Source organism: Danio aesculapii, chromosome 24, assembly GCF_903798145.1.
Source record: "Danio aesculapii chromosome 24, fDanAes4.1, whole genome shotgun sequence".
NCBI classification, from domain to species: Eukaryota; Metazoa; Chordata; class Actinopteri; order Cypriniformes; family Danionidae; genus Danio; species Danio aesculapii.
Window position 1 is genome coordinate 20,734,392 of NC_079458.1, and position 25,381 is coordinate 20,759,772.

At 33.9% G+C, this 25,381-nt stretch overlaps 1 protein-coding gene across 1 annotated transcript; it reads right to left on the reverse strand.

The window, feature by feature from the left end:
- Nucleotides 1–69: 69 nt before the first annotated feature.
- Nucleotides 70–25,381, reverse strand: flt3 (fms related receptor tyrosine kinase 3). The gene is made up of 24 exons (XM_056451168.1): nucleotides 25,325–25,381; nucleotides 25,108–25,184; nucleotides 22,495–22,637; nucleotides 22,223–22,329; nucleotides 22,003–22,120; nucleotides 21,772–21,920; nucleotides 19,595–19,728; nucleotides 19,363–19,507; nucleotides 18,847–19,024; nucleotides 18,668–18,765; nucleotides 18,484–18,589; nucleotides 16,341–16,525; nucleotides 15,447–15,535; nucleotides 15,235–15,367; nucleotides 12,960–13,064; nucleotides 12,774–12,884; nucleotides 10,919–11,075; nucleotides 10,654–10,772; nucleotides 9,730–9,848; nucleotides 7,580–7,702; nucleotides 7,385–7,496; nucleotides 6,011–6,110; nucleotides 2,792–2,897; nucleotides 70–2,713 (listed from the first exon to the last, which is right to left on the reverse strand). Exons 1-24 carry the CDS (start codon nucleotides 25,350–25,352, stop codon nucleotides 2,582–2,584), a joined length of 2,874 nt encoding a protein of 957 aa, XP_056307143.1. The 5' UTR covers nucleotides 25,353–25,381; the 3' UTR covers nucleotides 70–2,581.

The following is a 25,381-nucleotide window of genomic DNA, read 5'->3' on the forward strand; positions in this document are numbered from 1 at the left end:
GACTACTGATGATACCAATAATGAGCAGAAAAAGTCACAAACAGGAGTATAGAAATGAAAAATGCTTTATTAAACACACGTTACAGGGTAAACATGTTTTTGTTTTTACCGTTTGCTGTAGCTTACAGCTGCGGTTACTTTGGATTTCAGTTGAAAAAAATGAATGCGCTTTTGTAAATATCTTCACTTCTGATGCACAATGGCGCCCCCCTATGTAGAACTATGATATAAAAATACACATTTCTTTAATTAAGTTTGACAAAATTATAAGACAAAAATACAGTTTGGTTTTATTTGCTCAGTTGTATCAAAAATGTCAACACATTTTTTAACAATTTGCATCTTACATAAAAATAAAAGTTCATATTATTCATTCATTTTCTTTTCAGCTTTGTCACTATTATTCTGGGGTCACCACAGTGGAATGAACCGCCAACTTATTCAGCATATGTTTTACGCAGCGGATGCCCTTCCAGCTGCAACCCATCACTGGGAAACACCCATACACACTCATTCACACACTTACTCTGCGGACAATTTAGCCTACCCAATTCACCTATAGCGCATGTCTTTGGACATTTGGGGGAAACCGGAGCACCTGGAGGAAACCCACGCCAACACTGGGAGAACAAGACAACTCCACACAGAAATGCCAACTGACCCAGCCGAAGCTTGAACCAGCGACCTTCTTGCTGTGAGGCGATCGTCCTACCCACTGCACCAGCGTGATGCCCCAGTTCATTCATTCATTCATTTTCTTATTATTGTCTTCACCGTACTGCCCGCCCCAGTTTATATTATATTATATTATGTACCTGCATTTACTCTCAAAACAAGAGCAATAAAAAACAAACTTTTTAAAAATATAATTGTCAGTGAGCAAATTAAATTTCTGCAAAAAATGCTAAGCAGACAGACTATTCCTGTTAGAACACACAACATATTTAAAGAACTATGATGAAACATCAATGCCCTAAAAACCAGAGCCTTAATAATGCTTTAAACCTGAATAAATATAATGAAATATTATAATAAAATAAAGAGTCTTTTTGTTATAAAAATATAGCAATTTCATTGTAGAGTATGCAAAATACAGCAAAAGAAATGATTTCTAAAAATTCTGTTTAAACATTTGTAAGGTTTGTTAGTCTTGTATATATTTTTAAGAAGCTTGCTGCACAAAATAATATTCAACAAATATTATTAATTGGGTTAGGATTAGGATAACTTTACAATATTTATTTAGCAATTGTTAGTTTACTCATTCTCAGGCCACCCAAAATGACGTTTGTCTTTCTGTAGAACATTAGAAAATAGCTGGTGATTCATACAATGCGAGTTATCACCTGAATACTGTTCAGTGAGGCAGTGGAGTGGCAGTAAAGGTAAAAATGTGGTAAATAATACTGACTTTCTTCCATATTATGCTTCATAAGACCTCAGTGTATCACCAGGAGGCACAAGTATTAAATATACATTCAACTCTTTCATCAAATGAATGCGTTTACTCGCCTGAAAACAACTCTGCAAATAATAAGCCGCTACAATACAGCCTGCTATACAGGCGTCCTGGTCTTTACACATGTTTTTCTTTTTTTGACCAGCAGACGGCGCTAATCTGTCTCAAATTTGAATTTGGATTTATTTAACTAGAAAAACTGCATTAATTACAAAAACATAATTACTGCATAAAATACATACCACAGAATCCTCTCAAAATACAAACTAAAAAAAGAAAAAAATATATTTAAAAAAATTAATTAGAATGGCTTTTATAAAAAAAGGGTAATGATACCCAGCAGGCACAGGACGTCAATGTGACGTCATATTGACGTTGTACCCCAACATCGAGGGACGTTGCATTTTGTTTGGAGATGAAAATCGGGTTTATGTCAGAACCTAACGTCTGACCAACGTCAATGTCTAACATCCAACCTAAAATCAACCAAATACCAAAGTGTAATGTAACAGCTTGACGTTGTGTGGACATTACCACTATGACGTCTATCAGACGTTGTATTTTGGTTGCCATACCTGATTAATAAATGTCAGCATTTTATGTCACTATCACATACAAGATGTTAGCTCGACATTGGATTTTGGTCACGACCTAAAATTAACCAAATATCAATGTCATTTGATGTCATTTTTGGAAGTCAAAAAAATGTTGTCCTTAGACACTGGGTAGACATTGAATTTTGGTCACCTGATGTCACGATGTAAATCTAACCTAACATTAACATCTAATGACATTCTGTGCATGCTGGGTACAGTTTTTGTCACTTTTTGACTGTAAAGGGTACAAGTGTGATTCCGAATTCTGGGTAACCAAAGGGTTAAATTAGTTTAGCCTGTGTATGATTTTAAGGTCTCAAAATATTGGTAGCCATTGAGATGCATTTTATGAATAACCAAGAATGTGTTAGCAGCAAATTTTTTCCTTCGATATGTTTCACTCCCAAAATACATTCTATACATTAATAATTCCTTCTGACACTTTCCAAAATTTCTATCGTACATTATAATGCTGTGTGTGTAAGGGTTTAATTAATGTATTAATGATTGAGACGTTAACTCAGACTCAAACAGGAGGTTCTGTTCTTACTGCTCCAGGACCATCTGCATCCGTGACTATCAGTGTATCTTCAGGCATCGCTGGTGCATTCTGGTATGCTATGTCATCGTGACTGTATCCTCCAACATTGTAATACAGCTGTAGACAGATATCATAGTCAGTGTGCATCCGCTGTGCGTTAATACATTTAGACAATAAAGTTCACATAAAAGTCACCCTCTCTTCTAAAGCAGCCAACTCTTTTTCCATGAAAGCCACAATTTTGGAGAAACAAGGCCGATCTACAGGATTCAACGCCCAGCAGCGACACATTACCTTGTATCTAAAGAAACAAACATGAATATATGAATATAACATGAATATAAACATGAGATGAATATAGCATGAAATATCATTTCCAGAGTGTGTGTATATATATATGTAATAAATAATAAAAAAATCAATGCATACTGAATTCATAGTAAAAGCGCAGAATAGTCATTATGCATTGCTCAGAAATAAAATCAGGAAACATTTCAATCTAAAGAAAAAATGATTTAACAAAGTATTATACTATTATTGTTATATGCAAAGAATATACAAAAATTAAGTCTGTTTAATTAGGATATAGAGATATATGTTTGAGTAAAACAGAACATAACTTTTGTTTATCTGTGTATCAGCTTAGGTCAGTTTATACAGTGTATTCGCAGGGTTTTAAAAAAATCCTAAAATGTTTTAAATCTCAGAAACAGAATTTCAGGCCTTAAAAAGTCTTAACTGTACTGAAATATTGAGTTGTAGGTCTTTAAATCTTTTTTAAACAGGTCTTAGTTTTCCTTTGTTCATGTATAACAGGAGTGCCCAAACTTTTTCATATGAAGGGCCGAAAACCAAACTTGATTGAGGCTAGTGGGTCGAAGGTAAATTAGATTAGATTAGATTAGATTCAACTTTATTGTCATTACACATGTACAAGTACAAGGCAACGAAATGCAGTTTCGGTCTAACCAGCAGTGCAATAGCAGCAAGTGCAGGATACAGGTATAAGTTGTAAAGTGCAGTTATAAAAAAACTATGGTGATATTTACAGATGGATGTACTATGAACATTATATACTGGTTGTATTAGCTATGAACAGATTTACAATAAATGAATATATGTAAAGGTTGCTATTAGTAATCAGAAGTGTGTAGGTAGATAAACATAATTACAAATGTATATGTACAGTGGGTGTGTACATAATTAGAAATGTCCGTGTGCAGTGGGTATGTACAGTTCAAATAAGTGAATCAGTGCAAAGTAGTGCAATGAATATGTGCAATTTTTAAATGTGCAAATGTTAAACAGTGCAGTGATTGTGAGGAGTATAAGTATAAATATTGTTGCCATGGGTAAATTCCTAATTTATTTAATAATATTTAAAAAGACTAGAAAACATTGCTTTATATTAACTAACACAGTATTATTTTTACATTTTATAATAAACTTATTACAGTGAAAACAAAACCATCTTATTTATAACAGCACTACACTAGTTTTTGCTTTGATTTGTTTCTGCAAAGTCCTCGATTCATTGAGTGACAGTTTTTACATTTTTAAAAGTCTGATTCATTTACAACATTTAATTGAACATTTAATTTGAGTTAGCTTTTTTGTAGCTCAGCAATAAAATTAAAAAAAGGTTACGTCAAGTTAGAAATGACAATCTCTGTGTTAAAGACATTCGACCCAACAATCTATATCAATCTCACTCTCCTATCAGATGGGATGGTGGGCCAAATCAAAGGTTTGGGCTTCTCTGAGGTATAGCTACTGTACCCACTCTGGCCAGTAACACTCATACACTCATCAACAATCCATCTCAATAAAGCGTTTAACTTTTTATATATAAATGTAATTTTTAACTGTATTTACCATAATGGTTTAAGTATTTTCCTTATGATAACATTTGCTTATAATGCATTGTTCTACATGTATTTACAGCTGAGCACACTGACCTGGACAGACTGTTGTGCATACATTTAGTTTATTATAGTTTCTAAAACATTAGTCATTTTGTTATTTTAAAGAAAGTTTATGTTGAAAGTTATATTTACAACTAGAGCTTGCTTATTTCGACACAATATTTAAAAGATTTTGCTAAGAAATATAAAAAAAAGATATATTTTTATTATCTCTTCAACTGCCCCACCAAGAAATTTTTTTTGGATTGGATTTCTTAACGCCAAACGTCTCTAGTTAACACACTCAATGCATTTTCTTTTCTACACATCCCATCATTTCTAAAATGTCAGCCTCTATCAAATGGTTGACATGTCGGTTTATGGTAAAAGTACCGGAATCAATACATGTACTATGAAAAATCTGAAAATATGAATGGTAAGACCAACTTATTTAAGACAAATAATCAAAATAAAACATTTCTGAACACTAAATCCTCTTTCTTTTTTTGAAATATGCCATAAAATATTTCAGATTCTCATTTAATATGTTTTCTTATATTTTGTTTTACAATAAAACCAAAATCAAGTGTAGTAGTGCAACAGGATTATGTTTTTTTAAAATTATTTTTTGTAAACTAAAAATGCTGTGTGTGTCCACCATTATTTAAAACAGTCAAAATATGGTCGACCATTTGGTAGAGCAGGCAGTTAAAGGGTTATTAAATTATTATTGTATTATTAAATGTATTCAATTATAATAATTGTTTTGATAGGGCAAATAAAAGTCTTTTCCATCTGGGCCATTTGAAAAACTCCTTAACATTTAGCTCTGTATGAGTCTAAAATTTGATTCATAATGGTGTTAAAAATGTCTTAAACTGAACTTGGTGAAACCTGCAGAAACCCTGTTATAGAAATTGTACAATTGGCGGCTTTTCTAAAAAATAATTGATATTACTGTAAAAAGCGTTACTTAAAAAAAAGTAAGTGAATGCGTTGACTTAACAGTTTATAACAAACTATGTGCATAATTATAAAACCTAAGTTAAGCCAACTTAACAGAGTTACAAAGGCTTTACTAAATTTATTTAGCGTAAAGTTGCGAATAGCTTTTTTACAGTATATTAGTATTTGATAATGGGCAACACAGTGGCGCAGTGGGTAGCGCTGTCGCCTCACAGCAAAAAGGTTGCTGATTCGAACCTCGGCGTGGTCAGTTCACATTTCTGTGTAGAGTTTGCATGTTCTCCCTGTGTTCATATAGCTTTCCTATGGGTGCTCCAGTTTCCCCCACAAGTCCAAAGACATGCCCTATAGGTGAATTGAATAAGCTAAATTGGTGTATGTGTGAGTGTGAATGCAAGAGCGTATGGGTGTTTCCCATTTCTGGGTTGTGGCTGGAAGGGCATCTGCTGCGTAAAACACATGCTGGATAAGTTGGCAGTTCACTCCGCTGTGGCGACCCCTGATGAATAAAGGGACTAAGCTGAAAAGATAAAGAAGCACTTACACAGACTCTGCTGCATAATAGGGCTGCTCCAGGTGATATCCACTTTCAATCATTCTGTAGAAAGTGTTGTTCACAGTTACACCAGGATATGGGGTGACTCCTAAAAGAGATGAATGTCCAATGAGTACATAAAAAAAACATTCATGGTGATCTGAACATTGGATTAAATCAGTTACAAAAATATTGTTTAATTCTTTATTTTTTCAATATTAGAATAAATTGTTTTAACGGGGGATTTAGGGCATCTCTTTCACGATCAATTTTGATAGACTACAAGCTGCTGAAGTGGAGATTTACAGTTCAGTACAAGAGAAACCACTCATTTTGAAGAAACAACCATAAAAAATAAGTATTGTGAAATATACAGACACACATTGAGAATGAGTTACAAAAGAAGCACACAAAAAAGTGCATTTTGATGTTTATTGATTGATAATAATAGCAGGTTTGTTATGCTGTCCCAGGAGAGAACCCTGAGCTTGGAGATAATTGAGCACAGGGCTCCCCGCCTGGTCAATGAGCATGTAAGGGGGTACGAGATCAGGTATTTCTCGAGAACTCCCCCTGGTAAAGGAGGAAAGGGGGAGATGGGGTGGATGGGGGGAGATTCTACATAAAAAGAAGATAATGGAGTAAAGCGAGACATGCTATTTATAGTGATTTTAGAATTATCCAATTGGCTTACTAATGATTACAGATGAGAGAAGAGCCGTGATCAATCATATCAGGTGCTCCTCTCCAAGTTAGTTTGTGAAATTTCATGCATAGCCAAAAAGTCCAAAATTTCAAAGCTGTCAAATGCATGAAAATACTGTGTTTTTTCCATCTAGTGTCTTGTCTTAAAAGAAGCGTTCAGAATGACGACGACCTGGAGTTAAGCACATTGTGAAAGCTCATATAAAGTGCTTTCATATATCTATACTGTAAAAATGATCTATAAATGAGCAGTTTTCTGTATTTTGTTTTCATCTTTTTATTTTTCCCCATTTATTGATGCTTTTGAATTACATTATAGGACCTTGATCTTTCTTCCAACAACTTGTTGGTCTGTAAAGGTGACTTTTATGAACATTTTTAATAGTTTAAAGTGATTATTGTCTGAGTTGGTGTTGTACATTATGCTACAAAAACCTTGTAATAAACTGCCAGTACATTTTCTGTTATTTTACAGACTTATTGCTTATTTCAAACTACTAAAATGTCAATAAAAGGGACTTTGTAGAGTAACTGTAGAGTAAGATTTTCAACATCAAAAGTCGACAGAGCAGAGATAAACGTCTCATAACTGTAAATAATCACTTGTGGATCTTGTCGATTAACAGATATTTTTGAACAGTGTACTTAGCATTGATGCACTATAAAAGAAAGAGACACCTAGAGAAAAGATCTCCCAGAGCAGAATGCCATAGGCCCAGATGTCACTCTCCATTGTGTAGATGCCTTTAAAAATACTCTCAGGAGCCATCCACTTCACCGGCAAACGCACCTGCAGAAACAGTTACATTTACATGACAGCTAAATGAAGAGCAGTCACATCAAGACATAAAATAATAATCAAGTTATACCTACATTTCCTCTTACAACGTAGTTGGAGTCATGCTCAATGTCTCTGGCAAGACCAAAGTCAGCGATTTTCACCTGTCTGCCGTGTGTCACCAAAACATTTCTGGCTGCCAAGTCCCTGTGGATGCACTGCAGGCACAAATCATTCACTTAAAGCATGCGTCTCAAACTCAATTCCTGAAGGGCCACAGCTCTGCACAGTTTTGCTCCAACCCTAAACAAACACAGCCGATCCAACTAATCAAGGTGGTCAAGACTACTAGACACTAATAAACAGGTGTGAGTTGGAGGTGGTTGGAGCTAAAATCTGCAGAGCTGTGGCCCTCCAAGAATTGAGTTTGAGACCACTGATTTAAAAGAACAGCTCACACAAAAATTACAATTCTGTCATCATTTACTCAGCTTAAGGCTGTTGCAAGTCTGTATTAGTTTCCTTCCACAAAAGAAGACACTTTGAAGGATACTGATAAACAAAAAGTAGTGAAATCATTGGGGAGCAACAATGAATTGTTCGCACATGTTCTTCTATATCTTCTTTTGTGTTTGGTAGAAGAAAGAAACTCTTAAAAACTTGAGGGTGAAGGTGGTACAATTTCATTTTTCACTATCCATTTCTCATTCATACAATTTAGTACGATTTTCTCATCCCCCAATGACGGTTGGGTTTAGCTACGCCTCCTGTTTTAAAATTTGACATTTTTGTACAACTGAACTCGAATACAGCTTGAGTACAAATTACCCCCTAAACTGATAAAATGTAAAATAGTTTCATTCCCTTGAGAGATCCGGCTTGTATATCTAAAAATGATTAATATAGGCTCACCGGTCCAACTGCTCGTTAACACAAATTTCTAATCAGCCAATCACATAGCAGCAACTCAATGCATTTAGTCATGTACACATGGTCAAGACGATCTACTGCAGTTCAAACCGAGCATCAGAATGGGGAAGAAAGGGGATTTAAGTGACTTTGAACGTGTCATGATTGTTGGTGCCAGACGGGCTGGTCTGAGTATTTCAGAAACTGCTGCTCTACTGGGATTTTCACATACAACCATCTCTAAAGAGTACAGAGAATTGTCAGAAAAAGAGAAAATATTAATTAAGCAGCAGTTATGTGGGCGTAAATGTCTTGTTAATGCCAGAGGTCAGAGGAGAATGGCCAGACTGATAGAATAGTAACTCAAATAACCACTCGTTACAATTGAAGTACACAGAAGAGCATCTCTGAACACACAACACGTCAAACCTTGAGGCGGATGGGCTACAGCAGCAGAAGACCACACCGGGTGCCACTCCTGTCAGCTATGAACAGGAGACTGAGGCTACAATTCGCACCGGCTCACCAAAATTGTACAATAGAAGATTGGAAAAACGTTGCCCAGTCTGAAGCGTCTCGATTTCTGCTGGGACATTCAGATGGTAGGGTCAGAATTTGGCATCAACAACATGAAAGCATGAATCCATCCTGCCTCGTATCAATGGTTCAGGCTGGTGGTGGTGGTGTAATGGTGTGGGGGATATTTTCTTGGCACACTTTGGGCCTATTAGTACCAATTGAGCATCATGTCAACACCACAGCCTACCTCAGTATTGTTGCTGAGCATGTCCATCCCTTTATGACCACAGTGTACCCATCTTCTGATGGCTACTTCCAGCATGATAACGCATCATGTCATAAAGCGCAAATCATCTCAGATTTCTTGAGCATGACAATAAAGTGAAATTAAAGTTCACTGTACTCAAATGGCCTCCACAGTCACGTTTTTACGTTTTTTTCCACAGTCTCAATCCAATAGACCACCCTTGGGATGTGGTGGAACGGGAAATTCGCATCATGTATGTGCAGCTGACAAATCTGTAGCAACTGCGTGATGCTGTCGTATCAATATGGACCAAAATCTCGGAGGAATATTTCCAGTTCACTGTTGAATCTACGCCACGAAGGATTAAGGCAGTTCTGAAGGCAAAAGTGGGTCCAACCCTGTACTAGTATGGTGTACCTAATAAAGTGGCCGGTGAGTGTAGGTTGTTGGATACTCATTTAGTGCATCATACTTTAGAGTTAGCATTAGAAAAAAGTATCAAAAGAACTTGTAAGTTTTATCTAAGTTTTAGTGAAAAGCAGGAAGTTTCAGGATCAGAAATCAGCTCACATTTTTAGCGGACAGGAACTGCATGCCCTTTGCGACTTGAAAAGAGAAACTCAGAAGGTCATCATAGGTGAGACTGTGAAGTTCCTCTTCTTGATGCTTGTCTTCACACTGAAGCATTTCTTCACAGAATAAACATAAGATAGTTATGTTAAATGTCAAAGATAGATTAGATTTTTATTCATACTTTTGTTTATTTATAAAGTAAATGTAAAAAAATGAACATATGGAAATTCTATAATGATATATTTGCTTAGTAAACATTAATGTTTTATGATCTGATGTAATTTAATGTGTGAAAAATTAAGCAATAAAAAACTAATATTTTATACAGTTATATAAATAAATGAAAAATAAAAGTATAAAAAGAAAAACTGATACATAAATACACAACATACAATACCTACATACCTTACAAAATTTAAATTTTTGTGCAAACATTTTTTAATTCTGCTTTTTGAAATATTAGCCACTTCTGATCAATTTAATGCATTTTTACTTGACCAGATGACCAGATAACGAATGTTTGTTGTGTACCAATTCAACTTATTAAAGTGATAGTTCACCCAAAAATAAAAATTCTGTCATCATACGCTCATTGCCAACTGGTTTCAAAACTGTTTGCGTGTCTTTCCTCTGTTGAACACGAAAGAAGATATTTTGAAAAATGCTGGAAAGCAGGAGCCATCAACTTCTATTACATTTTATGTTCCCATGGTTGTTGATGGCTGCTGCCTTCCAACATTTTTCAAAAGATTTTCTTTTGTGTTCATAAAAATTCATAAAAATGTAGAACCAATTGGGTGTGAGTAAATGGTGAGGATATATTCATTTTTGTCTGAACTATCCTGAAAAAACATGACATTTAATGAAAATCTGCCTATTTAGATCTGTTTTAAACACCCATTTTTCTCTTTCTCCACATACCCTCAGCAGGAGACCCTGAGCTGATGCTGCCTCTCAGAAGCGCCTCGTTTTCATTCTCCTGTTCTTTACTAGCAGGAGTCACATTCAGGCATTGGCTGTTATCAGACAGAACATACTCACTGTGGAAAGAGAAGCACATTGTCTGTTACTGCATGACAGGTTATTCATTTGTATACTCCTTTACATTTACACTTCCACAGCTTTTTTATGTGTGCTTTGTCTAAAAGGCCACCAATGTAACTTGCTGCCGGACACTTATGCAAACCTGGAGTTTCTGTTCTGCTGGAAATTGTGGTAGAGGCCCCTGAACCTGTCCTTGTTAAAAGCATCCGTCAGATATTTGTGAAAACATTCTCTGTTGCTCTTCAGGTAATTCAGGAGATCTCCATTACAGCAGTACTGGAAGATCAGGTAAACAGGACCTGCAGAGCAATGAAATCTATCTAATTTTGTGCTTAAACAATAAACATCTATTAGGTAAAATTGAATTGAGAGATAAAATGATTATCATTATTAAACAGCAAAAATCAGTCCAAGGCGCTACAAAAATGTGGAAATTTTTTTAAAAAGCCTTTATTCACATGGCTAATCCTTAAAAAACCTACACGTTTCGGCAAAAAACTGCCTTCATCAGGGTAACAGAAACACGTTTGCTAAATCGCATATATGTTTTTAAGGATTAGCCATGTGAATAATAATAATTATTATTTATAACCTTTATTTTACCAGGAAGACACACTAAGATTAAAAATCTTTTTATAAGAGCTTTTTAATGTTTTTTCCACATTTTTCCAGTGCCTTGGGTTCATTTTTGCTGTTTATTCTGATGAATCCCTCACCCAAACACAGTATTTAAGCTACCCATGAGCACTTTGGATCATTATTATTATTTTGCAGGGAAGCCATAGAAGAGCTGTTTTTCAAAAAATTTGTAACAAATTTACAAACATTCTTAAAGGCTATTTTTGATAATGTAAAGAACTTAACATTTTAATATATATCTGATAAAAAAAATAATAGGAAAGGCTGCGTTGATGTTGAAGGTGCTTAAATGCTACTTGTCACTTGTTTAAATAGCTGACTAGTTCATATTAGCATATTTCAGAGTTAAATGAATCTTAAATGAGACACTGATATAAATAACACTTTCAGATTCCTCTCATTTATTGGTGTTAATCTGCACCTGGTGGTTGTTTCCTTAATTATCTGACAAACTATATTTAACTGGCAACAGTTTCAGTTGTGTTTCAACATGAGTCTGGAATTGCATGGCACAATTACAAACCTTTCTTGGCCTGGTTAGACAACCGTGCTGAACTATGGTGGACTGGTATAGCACATATATGTGCATGACGTTACCACTCTCTAGCATAGCTGCCAGATTTCAATAGCTGACTATGCGGAACCATGCTATTTATTTATTTACTTATAGTTATTCAATGAAGTAAGTATCAGAAAAAAAGAGTCCCGAAAACAAAAATATCTCATCTTCCATATCTGTGTTTAGATTACACTTACATTACCAGGGCAATGACTGACACATTTGCATTACATTTCAAAGAGTTACGTTATCAGCAACACCAGGGAAAATAAAACCACTTTCGTGCTGACTGAAGCAGATCGCCATGGAATTTAACATTTAAGCAAACAGAACTGTTTGGCTCAACAGTGGAATAGCGGCTAAAGTCACTCACTCATTTAAGTTACACAAAACAAATGGTAAATCAGTTATTTGAAGCTGAAATCACTGAAAAGATTAAATGGCCAGCCCAGAGTCCTGACCTAAACCTAAATGAAAATCCTTTTCATCGAGGTTTGGCTAAGAAACTTGTCAGTCAGTGAACTGCGGAAAAGACCAAGATCAAGATCCCACCGTTTAAAGTTGCTCACTTCCTATGCATTTGTACATTTCCAAAAACTAACCAAAAAACTCAAATTTCTTCAAAAAATTCATCTAAACACTAAAATTCCTTCAAAATTTTACCAATGCAGATGACACTACTTTTGAAAAAAATCAAGCCTTTATAAGTGGTTCTCTAAATTTGATCTTTACCTGTATATACGTGTGTGTCTGCAACCGATAATACAATTCACAAACCCACAGCCTCTCCAAATCTTACCTGATCCCGTGCAAGCACCAAGCAGGTTGACAATGTTCTCATGGTGTCCAATATGAGTCAGCATTTTCAGTTCAGACATCAGAGCTTCCTTCTCTACTGCCTGGTGCTTATCTGTTTAATCCGCCAAGCATATAAATATTCATTTCATCTCAAATAATTATTCATAACAGTTTTGTCATTACTTACCTTTTAACATTTTTACCGCTACCTGAACAGAAACACCCGGCTTGCTGATCCCATATGCTGTAGCCTGAACAACCATCCCAAAAGCACCAGATCCAAGTTTATTCCCTTTGGAAACCAGTATTGGGTAGGTTACTTCAAAATGGTAATTAATGACTAATTACATTATAGCAGGGGTCAGGAACCTTTTTTCAGCTAAGAGCCATTTAGAATTTTTTGGCAAATGCATTTTTTTAAAGAGCCATTAGGGATATATATGAAGCATCACGTGTTTAGCAAGTCCATGTTAATAAAGGACAATTTGTAGAATTTCTTTCTTTTCACCACTCATGAACATTGTTTGAATTTTATAGCACAAGGTAACCATCGAAATATAAATGCCCTTTATTGGTGTCGCGATTCAAGTTAGTCCAGAGCGCCGCACACGCGCATTGGTTCAACGTCCTTTTATTCTTATTCATTTTGTTGTAAAAATATACAATAAAAATGCCATTTTAATTGTATTTTCGAAAGGAAACTGATTTTTAGTGACAGTTTAAATTTTTTATTGAAGGGAGAAAGCTGGAGAGCCACATATTTTTGGTCAAAGAGCCATAGGTTCCCTACCCCTGCATTATAGTATCACTTTATTTTGATGGTCCCTTTAACGCATTTTGTTGAATTTAAGCTACATTGCATCTACACGCCAACTAATTCGCATTAGATTATAAGTAGACTGTTAGGTTGGGTTTAGGGATAGTGTAAATTGACATGTATTTGCAAAGTTTCTTTTAGTCAGTTAAATGTCGGTTGAAGGAGCAGTATCAACAGATATTAGGCAGACAGTCTACAATTACTCAAATGAGAAGTAATTGGCATTTGCAATGCAACTTTTTGTCAATAAAACATGCAATAGAGACCATCAAAATAAAGCGTTACCCATTATTAAAATGGTAATTTCTCATAGTAATGTCTCGTATTTAACTCAGCAGTAAGCAGTTTAATTACCTGACTCAGTATTACTTAAAATATCTACAAATCTTAATGCATTAAACCATAGAAAGTAAATCCTTTTAATTATTTACATTTGAGTCCAAGGGCCTTGTTTTTAGCTGTTAGAAACATAAGATGTAAATACGTAAAATACGTAAAAACGTCAAATGTAATACTTAAAGTAACACCACTTTTTTGGAAATAGGCTCATTTTAGCCTCCTATAGTGATAAACTGTTGAGTTGTATAACTTTTAAATCCATTCAGCTGATCTCCGAGTCTGGTGGGAGCACTTTAAGCTTAGCTTAGCATAAATCATTGAATCAGATTAGACCATTAGCATCTCACTTAAAAATGTAAAAAGGTTTTGATCGTTTTCCTATTTAAAGCCTGACTCTTCTGTAGTTACATCGTGCACAAAGACAGATGGAAAATGAAAAGTATTTTCTAGATCAGTATGACGAGTAACTTCGCTCTCATTCCGGCTTAAAGGCAAATTTATTTAAAGTCACTGTAATAAAATTACCTAAAAATGAACAGTAACCCAGTACATAGGTGTCAATTTCAGTTCCTGGAGGGCCACAGCTCTGCACAGTTTATTTCCAACCCTGCTCCAACACACTTACCTGTAGTTTTCAAACAAGCCTAAAAGACTCAATTAGTTTGATCAGGTGTGTTTAATTAGGGTTGAAACTAAACTGTCCAGAGCTGGAGCCCTCCAGGAACTGAAATTGACACCCATGCTTTAGTATTTCAGTAGATAAGTAATTTAATTAATGTAACTACATTTAAACTAAGTATATCCAACACTGCTAGAAACACATGAAAAACACTGAGGTGGTCTTACAGCCCAGTAGGTCCGGGAATTGCAATTGACTGGAGCGGATCGGCATGGAATGGAATGTTTAAGAAAACAGAACTGTTTGGCTCAATAGTGAAAACATGCCTGAACCTGAAATCACTGAAAAGATTATATGGCCAGCCCAGAGTCCTGATCTAAACCTAATTGAAAAGTTTGGCTAAAAACTCACTACAGTCCTAACACTGTAGAAAAAACTGAACAAGAGCTGATCAAGATCACACTATTTAAAGTGCTCAGTTCCTATTCATTTTTAAATTTTCAAAAACAAACCAAAAAACTCGAATAAACGCTAAAATTCGTTCAAAATATAAACAACACAGATTGCATTACTTACAGTAACTACATTTTAGTACATTCAAGTACATCCAACGCTGCTAGAAACACATGAAAAACATTCATACTCCATTTATCATTTGTAGAAAGTCAAAATAATAACAATCTTTACCAAGTTCGAGATTTTCGCGAGGAAATTCCCATTTCAGGTCATATTTAAAGTCTCTGAAGTCAATATAAATGTAGTCGTTGTCGTTGGGTCCGATCATCTGAATCATCTGGATCTGACTCTGGTACTTCGGTTTCTGTGAAGAAAGAGTGTCAGTGTTAGTTTCAAGGTGTGATCCATGAAATTTGGTCATCATGACATAACTATAGGTTTACCTTAACTCTGATGAAGATGATTAATGCAATGATAATCATGAGGAGTATAAAGATGAGCAGGAAACAGATCACATAATCAGTGTGGGACTCTGAGGGGAAACAGTTGCATATAAAAAAAGTCAACTAGATGATTTTTTTGAGGAATATATTTTAGTAATGCAACCCAAAAAATAGTTTAAGTTGAAATATTTATGAAAAAATAAAAAAGTTTTCATAAAAAGCAACCCCTGAAAATACAAAGAATAACACCTGCTGAAAATCGCTATTAATAAAGACAGGAAAAATGATTTGGTATTGTGTTTCATTTCAGTTCTGTTCCTCTCTGTGTGGTTTGGAAATATTCCACACATATTTACATACAAAATATGTAAATATTTAGGGTAATGTTTTCCGCCGTTAGACTTCGAATACTGTTTAAATTTTTGGCTCCAGTATGATTGTTTTAATGTTTTAAAAGTCTCTTATGATGAAATTCAGCTTTGTCATCATATGAATTTTAATATTACTGTATTTATGGGATGACAAAGCTGAATTTTCAGCATCATTCCTATTTCTAATCTTTATAGTCACACAATCCTTGCGATGCTCACGATGTTCAAGACACATTTGTTATAAATATCAATATTGAAAATGGCTGACCTGCTGATGATTTATTTTTAATAAAGATCAAAAGAATGTTTCTTTGTAATAGAATGGTTTTGAACCATCTTTTCTGTCACTTTTGATCAATTTAATGCGTCCTTGCTTAATAAATCAATTACCTTAATTCTAAAACAACCCTTGGGGTAACTGAAAAACTGTAAAAAGTTACAAAAACACTAGTAAGATCTAGTAAAAGTCAATGTTACATCATGCATTCAGTTATAGAAATGTTCAATTTAGGTTTATACTCACTGGTTTGCACTAGTATTTTTTCACTGCAGCCAGTCCCTGCAACATTAGTGATACAGCATTTGATAAGATGGTCCTCGCTTTTCAGGTGTCTTCTGGAAAAGTCGATTTTCTTCTGACAAAACTGATCTGAATCTGTAAACGCTGGCTGGTCAGCAGCTATATCTTTCCAGTCTTCACGATCACATCTGTGAAAATATTTAAAGTGTTTTAAGTATTATGGCTGTTTATGACATTAAATCCTTCCCACAAACATTATTTCTAAATATCCTGGAAGTACTTTCTTCAAACATTACTTGCGCCACATATAATTTAACCAAATAAATACAATAACTTTAAAAACAATCAATTTGTTTACAAATTAGTTCAACATTATTGAAGCTTTTGATTGCTCACTTTTGTAATACATGTAGTTTCACAGATTTCCACACAATAACTTAAATACAGCAGTATAAGTGATTTATTGTCCAAAATATGTCTTAATATTTACAATATTTGTCAGTTTTGCTTTTTATCTGTAGATTCCAGCTGATTTCGCCATCTTAAATAACCAAAAGTAATGTATCGACTACTTCTATACTATATTTTCTACTATTTTCCAAACAATAATCTTTGATTTATTTATATTTATGTCAATTGTTTGATTTGACTTGATCATTTCTATTGTGCTCACCTACAAGCAGAAAATATTTGTATAAAACATCTATTGTTTGTATTATATATGCTACACATCATTAATATAATCATAAATAGTTTTGAACCTAAGAACGATTCCTGCGGTACACCACAAGTTATTCCCATATATGTACATTTATGTTCAGCAAATTGTGTCTTAGAAAATAAACAGCTTAAAAACATAGGGCACTATCATACACCCAGCGCAATAAGGCGCAAGACATGTTTTGCTCGATTTGTTGCTATTTTCAGACCAGCGCATCTCTAATTTTCACATTTTGCACCACGTTGTTTAAATAGCAAATCCATTTGTGCTACTTTGCGGACTCATAGGTGTGCCGGTCTATAAAGGAGGTGTGTTAAGGCAGATTGTTGGCACGTTGCTGAACTGATATAGACCACGCCATTGACCAAAAGCTGGTATAAAGTCCAGCACAGAGTGAGTTAGTTATGTGCCTATGCACATTTAAACGCTTAATACACACAGGATGTACAACCGTACACAAATATCTTTACATATGAAAAAAATAAAGGATTAAACCATAACAAAAAATAATTATTTTCTACATAAATACAAAAACCACTGCCTCCATGCCTCATCTCGGGGAGCTTTTTTCAGTTTATTCACAACAATTAGCCTTTTTATAATAATGTTATTATTATAAGCAGTATTATTTATTATATGTATATTTATATTCACCTTAATTAAAACAAGTTTAGATTTGTCCACCTGTCAGGTTTTGGAAACGTTTGCATAACCATATGGGGCATAAGAATAGGACCTGTGTTTAGGTATAACTCAGTTTGTTGACCACACTTTGATATTATTGTTCATTTATTTGTTTGCTAGTAATTAGAACTGACTTTAGAAATAGTTTTGAAACAAATCTTTATGATTAAACAACTAAATTAAAAATAATGGATGTCTTCAGTGGAGTGTGTACAACACCGTTTCCTCATCCACAAAAGTAAAGGTGTATAGTAAAGAGTAAAAGTAAAGAGGCCGAATAGAGGAGGCTCATTCTTTATCCTCGTGTAGATGGTCTGTTAAGCTGTTTTCTCACTAGTGAAGCATTCAGTTTGTCCATTCAGTTTTTTCACATACAAAGTCTGCCATGTAAATAGCAAATGCACCATGGCGTGACGCAACTGACTTTTAAATGGATTTGTTTAATACACATTGTGCTCAAAACACACCCATAACTCATTAAGAGAATAAGCTCAACCCTGTTAGACCGTGCGCCTCAACACAAACTGTATTTTTCCATCCTTAAAATAGCAAATCCATTAATAATTTGCGCCATGTGCTTTAAAATTTGTGCCTAGATCGCCCTTGGAATCTTTAAATGAACCATTTTAGACATTGTGAGAAAAAAAGGTGATGCTGCATTATTAAATTAAAATTTTATAGTTTTTTTTAACCTAAAAACTGATGTATATAATTGGTTCATTTTAAAGGTTGATGACTTACTTAGCAAAGGATGGGCAGATCTTCCAGAATACAGTCACAGGTAAAGGGCTTTCAGTCTCACAAGTGGTGAAGCTTGAATTTTTATGTATGGCAATTTCAGGAATATCTGCAAAATGCATCGCAAATAATTCATTTTACATTTAATACTTTTTATGACTATGTCGGAACTTTTATGACTACTCACCAAAGATACACAGAGATATATTCCTCATGACTCTGTATTCCTGAGTCTCCAGTTTCATTTGATACTGGCCTGGTTCAGGGTTACACAGCTTAAACGTCCTGAAGGGAAAATAAACAGAATAAGTAAACCCAACAACACAAAGCATCATCTGCTTTTAAATGGCGGCATGATGTAAATACCTGGTAAAATTAGATTGGGAAGTTTCTGTGCACTGTATTTGGGTTTGATTTGGTGTGATCCAGTAACACTGGGCTTTTGGGTAGGAGAAAACCTGAGACTGGAAGCAGAAGCTTGTCTTATTTTTTGCTAGTATGCTGTTGTTCTCGTTCAGATGCAATATCTCAATTTTGTCATGTTCTGCCAAGGAAGGATCACAGATAGAAAAATATCAAAGTCATTTTTATTTGCATGACAAATCAACCTCAATTAGCATTAGAACGAAGCATTATGCAATTCTAAATTTGATTTGCTCATTGTTTTCTGAATGCTGAATATGAAAATATGGCATAATATGTTTATACTGTGCTTAAAAGTCATTTTACTCCTGTTAAGAATAACTTCAAATAGGACTGACCTTGAAATTTAAAGTCATTTTGATCTCCACTTTTTATAAATCAGATCACATATATTAAAATATTTTTTAAATTATTATTTTAAAGAAACATTTGAATAAATAAGGGAATGGTTTTACTCACCAAAGACCTTGACATAGGTGCTGCAGTTTCGGGGGTCTTTAGCATCTGATGTGCAGAGGTAAAGCCCATTGTGTGCCATATTAACCGATTCGATAAAGAGGTGCTCCGTCCAGTGAATAAAATGTAATGAGGTGATTCCTTTGACCTGAATAAAGTGCAGAAACAAATAAGCTAAAACATTAGCAAACGTTCGGAGCAGTGAAAGTATGTTATTTCTCCATCCACATCTTACCACTGTGTTATTAAAGTGCCATTTCAGTCCTGGATTTGTCAAATCTTTTTTGGCAGCTCGAAGCAGCAAAGATTGACCAGATTTAAGATATATCATATTTTGAGACTTTTGCTTATCCTCCTCTTTATCCAGATCTGTAAGAGAACAGCAAATTTTCAATGTTTTATTTCTAAACTGAAAACCCTACACTCCTATATTATCAAAATAATATTTGCTGTCAAACTGATGAAATTTTGCTTGAACATTTTGAAGTGAGTAATAAAGCTTGGCTTATATTGTCGTGGATGACATATATAGTATATCTCAATACGCTGACTTTCATCTAAAGTTATTGTTTGTACACAAAGTTCTGAACAGACACAAAGCAGCTTTAACTTACCTTAAAAATGCATTGAATTAACTTGTGTGCCACATATTGCTATATTTAATCAACAAAACTGTCACAGAATCACTTCTAATTTGGGATTTAGACAGGCGGTTTAATATTGTTCAGAATAACAACATTAATACAGTATGTAACTCTCTCTCTCTCTCTCTCTCTCTCTCTCTCTCTCTCTATATATATATATATATGTATATATATATATATATATATATATATATATATATAATACTTCTACATTCTTTACTACTAATTTAGTATGTTTTTTGTACCCTTAAATTCACCTAAATGCTATCAGATGCAGCTGCTGCACTATATTTACCTTTTACTATGTTTAATATTTATTAATTCATTTTCTTTTTGGCTTAGTTCCTTTATTAATCAGAGGTCGCCACAGCAGAATGAACCGCCAACTTATCCAGCACATGTTTTACGCAGCGGATGCCCTTTCAGCCATAATCCAACACTTAATATATTTACTATAATATTTACACTTGTTTCCCAGCACATTGCTAGGTTGTGGCAGGAAGGGCACCCGCTGCATAAAATATATGTCAGAGTAGCTGGTGGATCATTCCGCTGTGGCGACCGCTGATAAATGGAAAATTAGAAAACTGGAAAATAAGATGGAAATATACAGTTGAAGTCAGAATTACTAGCCTCCCTTTGATTTTTTTTTTCTTTTTTTAAATATTTCCCAAATGATGTTTAACAGAGCAAGGACATTTTCACAGTATGTCTAATAATATTTTTTCTTCCAGAGAAAGTCTTGTTTGTTTTATTTTGACTAGAATAAAAGCAGTTTTTAATAAAAAAAAGAAACATTTTAAGGTCAAAATTATTAGCCCCTTTAAGCTATATTTATTTTCGATAGTCTACAGAACAAACAATCATTATACAATAACTTGCCTAATTACCCTAAACTGCCTAACCTAATAAACCTAGTTAAGCCTTTAAATGTCACTTTAAGCTGTATAGAAGTATCTTGAAAAATATCTAGTCAAATATTATTTACTGTCATCATGGCAAAGATAAAATAAATCAGTTATTAGAAATGAGTTATTAAAACTATCATGTTTAGAAATGTGTTGAAACAGTCTTCTCTCCGTTAAACAGAAATTGGAGAAAAAATAAACAGGGGGCTAATAATTCAGGGGGGCAAATAATTCTGACTTCAACTGTTTATATATTTATATATTTAGAGTTTTTATTCCAGCAGTGATGCATTAAATTAATGAAACGTGACAGTTAGGCCATTCATAATATGACCCACATAATAATAATAATAAAGTTCTGTTTAAATTAAATTATGCTCTTTGGAAGAAAAAATAAGACATTTTCCAAAGAAATATTAAGTAGCACAAGTGTTTTCAACACTGATAATGAGAATAGATAAATGTTTATTGAGTACCAAATCGAATGATTTCTAAAGCATCATGTGACGCTGAAGACTGGATTAATGTGCCTGAAAATTCAGCTTTGCCATCATAGAAATTACATATTAACCCTTTAACAGGTATTGAAACCAGCTGGTTGACCTTTTATCCATAGGTTATCATTATCATAGATTATCATGATATTTATCAAAGTTGTGTCAGTATATTATTCAATCCAATATGTGGGCCAAAAAAGATTTCTTTCAAGTAGAGCACCTTAAAGGGTTAATACCATATGTTAAAACAGAACACAGTTGTGACAAAATAATCTAAATTTTACTGTATTCTGATCAAATAAACGCTGCCTTGGTGAGAATAAGAACACTGAATATAACAATTAAATAAAGAAAAAAGCATACCATAATGATAGACCTCAGTGCATTCTTCTCCCAGAGCATTACTGGCACAGCACTTCTGATTTGGACTTTCAGAAAGATATTCATAATAACTTCTCAAAGTGCTCTCTGTCTTACACGTACTACTTTTCATGCCCTCCTCTGGATCTTCACTAAATAAAACACAAAATCAAATCACAGTGACAAATAGCATCTTTTCAGACACCATATGGGCAACCATAACTTTCTTCTTACCGGTTCCCATACCACCAGAGAGCTGGTTTTGGGTTCCCCTCAGAAGTGCACACTAACTGAGCTAGATTGTTAGACCCTGGCTTTAAAATAGCTTTGACAACCGGAACCGATGGCCTTCCTAGAGACAACAAAAACACATCTAAAACAATTCATGCAGGATGAAGTCACTTTTTAAAGAGATGCTTTATGAGTTCCTCTATTTGATAAGCGTTTGACTTACTTTGTGTTGCCCGAACAGCCGTAACAGTTTTATTGCCACAGATTACAGAGTATTTTTCATTTCCCAATTTTTTTATGCGTTGTAACAAACGCGTAGAAGAATTTGTCCTGTAGGAGGAATTTGAAGGGTTGTATTTTATTCATTATTCAACCAGAAATATAGTTTAGATGATAAGCAGCATCACTATTAGCAATTTATCACTAATATCATGTGACGCAATTGAGCAAACAGTTTAAACTTGCATTAACAAATGAACCATCATCTATCCAAACCTTTGATGGCAGAGACATTTACGCCCATCGGAGCTGTTTTGTTCGCATGGACTGTAAATTTCCACCGTTTGACCTTCAGTGACATCCAGTTTGATTGGGTCAGAACTCATTAAGTCAGTCTCTTCCAGCGTGCATCTTACAGTCTGAAAAAAAAGCATGTTCTTTAACACCCAATCATCCTCACCATCATTACTAAAAATAAACTTATTCTGATGGTAAAATACAAATGTCTGTGGTCATTACGGCAATTTCTGTAAAATCAACAGTTCTGCTTTTATTTTTAGCTGATTTTAACTACTTGAAAACTGGCTGAATGACACAGATAAAAGTAAGTTTAAATAGTTAGTTAAACGAATCTGACATCAACATTTATTGTCATTAACTTAAAATTCACTACTTTCATTTTTATTCAAACTAATTACAATTCTGTCATCACTTACAATTCACTAGTCACAATCCTGTTTAAGTTTCTTTTTTCAGTTGAAGATATTTTGAAGAATGCTGGGAAATGGTAGCCACTGATTTTCATATTTGTTTTTTTTACTATTGATGTCAATTATTACAGGTTTATTATTATATTCTTCAAAATATCTTCTTTTGTGTTCAACAAAAAAACAAAAAACAAAGATTTGGAACCACCTGAGCATAAGTAGCTTAAATAAAAAGCATTTTATATTTGGTGGTGAATTATTCCTTAAACATGTATTACAGTCCAAAAGTAAAGGTGTTTTATTTTTACATATTCTTTACAAATAAATACTCTCTATTACTGTATAATATTCTTGAAATGTTCATTTGCATGTTCAAATGTAGGTTAATTTTTTTAACTTATTTTGTAAAACAAGCTGCTTTTTTCACCAGAGCTGTATATATCCTAGTCTAAAACATAATAGAACATAATATATTGCGTTTTTAAAATGCAATGGAATGAACAATGTTTAAAAAAAAAACATACTGAATTATATGGTTTTCTCTCAAGACATAAAAACAAATGTGATCCTTGGTGGGTCTAAATGTTTGGAAAATAAACCCTAAGACCAACTTTATATATCGCAGCTTGCTTCATGCCAAAATGAAAATTCCATGGGTGAAAAACTTAAGATACCCTTACAGTTAACATGGGAATTGAGTTTCATATTAATTTTTCCTATAAATTGATGTCAATTATTACAGGTTTATTATTACATTCTTCGAAATATCTTGTTTTGTTTTCAACAGAAATAACTCATAAAGATTTGGAACCGCCTGAGCATATAGGTGACTTAAATAAAGGGCAATTTTGTATTTTGCAGTGAATTATTCCTTGAAAATGTGTTATGCTACAGTCCAAATACATTCCAAAAAAAATATTTTTTTGCTCGTTCAAATTACTTATTTAAAATGAGCAGAAACAATACAATTCTTGAGATTTTATTTGGACAACTTAATATTTTTTTATGTTCAATCCACATAAATTTGTTAAAAGTGTTAAGATAACTTAATCAGTTTGTGTTGGGACAACATGATATACGTTTTTACAGTGTAGAAAAGTGCTTTATTTTTACATATTCTTCACAAATAAATACTCCATATTACGGTATAGTATACTTAAAATGTTCATTTACATGTTCAAATGCAGGTTCATTTTTCACCTATTTTGTAAAACCAGCGGCTTTTAATGGCAAATGCAATGAGCCAAAAATAACTTTGAAGTGGTCTCTTAATTTTACCCTAGCTGTATATGTAAAGACCTACTCTAAAATATAATAGTACATGATATATATATATATATATATATATATATATATATATATATATATATATATATATATATATATATATATATATATATATTTTTTTTTTTTTTAAATGCAATGAAATGAACAATGTTTATACATGCAAAAAGAACATATTAAAATATATGGTTTTCTATCAGGACATAAAAACATATCATGGAAAATAAAACCTTAGACCAACATGATATATCCCAGCTGACATGATGACTAATGATGACAAAATTAAAATTCCATGGGTGACAAACTTAAGATACCATTATAGTTGACATGTGGATTGATTTTCATATTTATTTTTCCTAAAATTGATGTAAATTATTACAGGTTTATTATTACATTCTTCGAAATTTCTTCTTTTAGTGTTCAACAGAAGAAAACTCATGAAGATTTGAAGCATAAGTAGTTTAAATAAGGAGCAATTTTATATTTTGCAGTGAACTATTCCTTGAAAGTGTACTTTCCTATTAAGCTACAGTGAGTTTTTAATGTTGTTAAATTGTTTCATCATATCATGAGCTCTTTATTGACAAATGCACACTACTTGCACTTTATAGCTTGTTAAATTACCAGCCATGCTACCACATACTGTACTTCCACAGTAAACAAATGAATAGCTTTTGTATTATTTTTTTGCCTATTTTAAATAGGTGCTTTACAAATCACGATCTCAAACTGAAGAGGCCCCAAACACCTTGTAACATTTAGTTTAATGTAACGAGGCATCTGTAATCTCAGTTTATTCTGTGGGTGACGCTAAACCCCAGCTTTAAATGAGTCCCAGAGCTCTAAACAGACAGACAGACAGTTCTACTGAGAGCTGCTTAGAAAGATGAAACTTTACCGATCCATCAGTGTCGCATCGCGGATGAGCTTCAGTTAAACAGTCCGTCAACGAGCTCCAGTGCAGCACGAGCAGCACTTCGATAAAAGAGAATACAAATTTGACAGAAAGAAATGAAAGAAAAAAACACATTTCAGCAGACTAGACTTTCAATTTTGCATATATTTATAGACCAATCATTAAAACGAACGAATTACCGCAGTTTTGCCTCACTTACCCAGCAATAGCCTGTTTCCAAGATGCATTGCGTGAATACATAACAGTTTGTTCCCCG

Bases quoted from the DNA above. Each gene is read 5' to 3' on its own strand.
- flt3 (XM_056451168.1), bottom strand. From the start codon at position 25,352: ATGCATCTTGGAAACAGGCTATTGCTGG. The intron at 19,729-21,771 runs GTATGCTTTTTT...GTTCTCTTACAG, and splicing joins CACTGAGGTCTATCATTATG to ATCTGGATAAAGAGGAGGAT. The intron at 15,368-15,446 runs GTAAACCTATAG...CTTTCTTCACAG, and splicing joins TCATCTTCATCAGAGTTAAG to AAACCGAAGTACCAGAGTCA.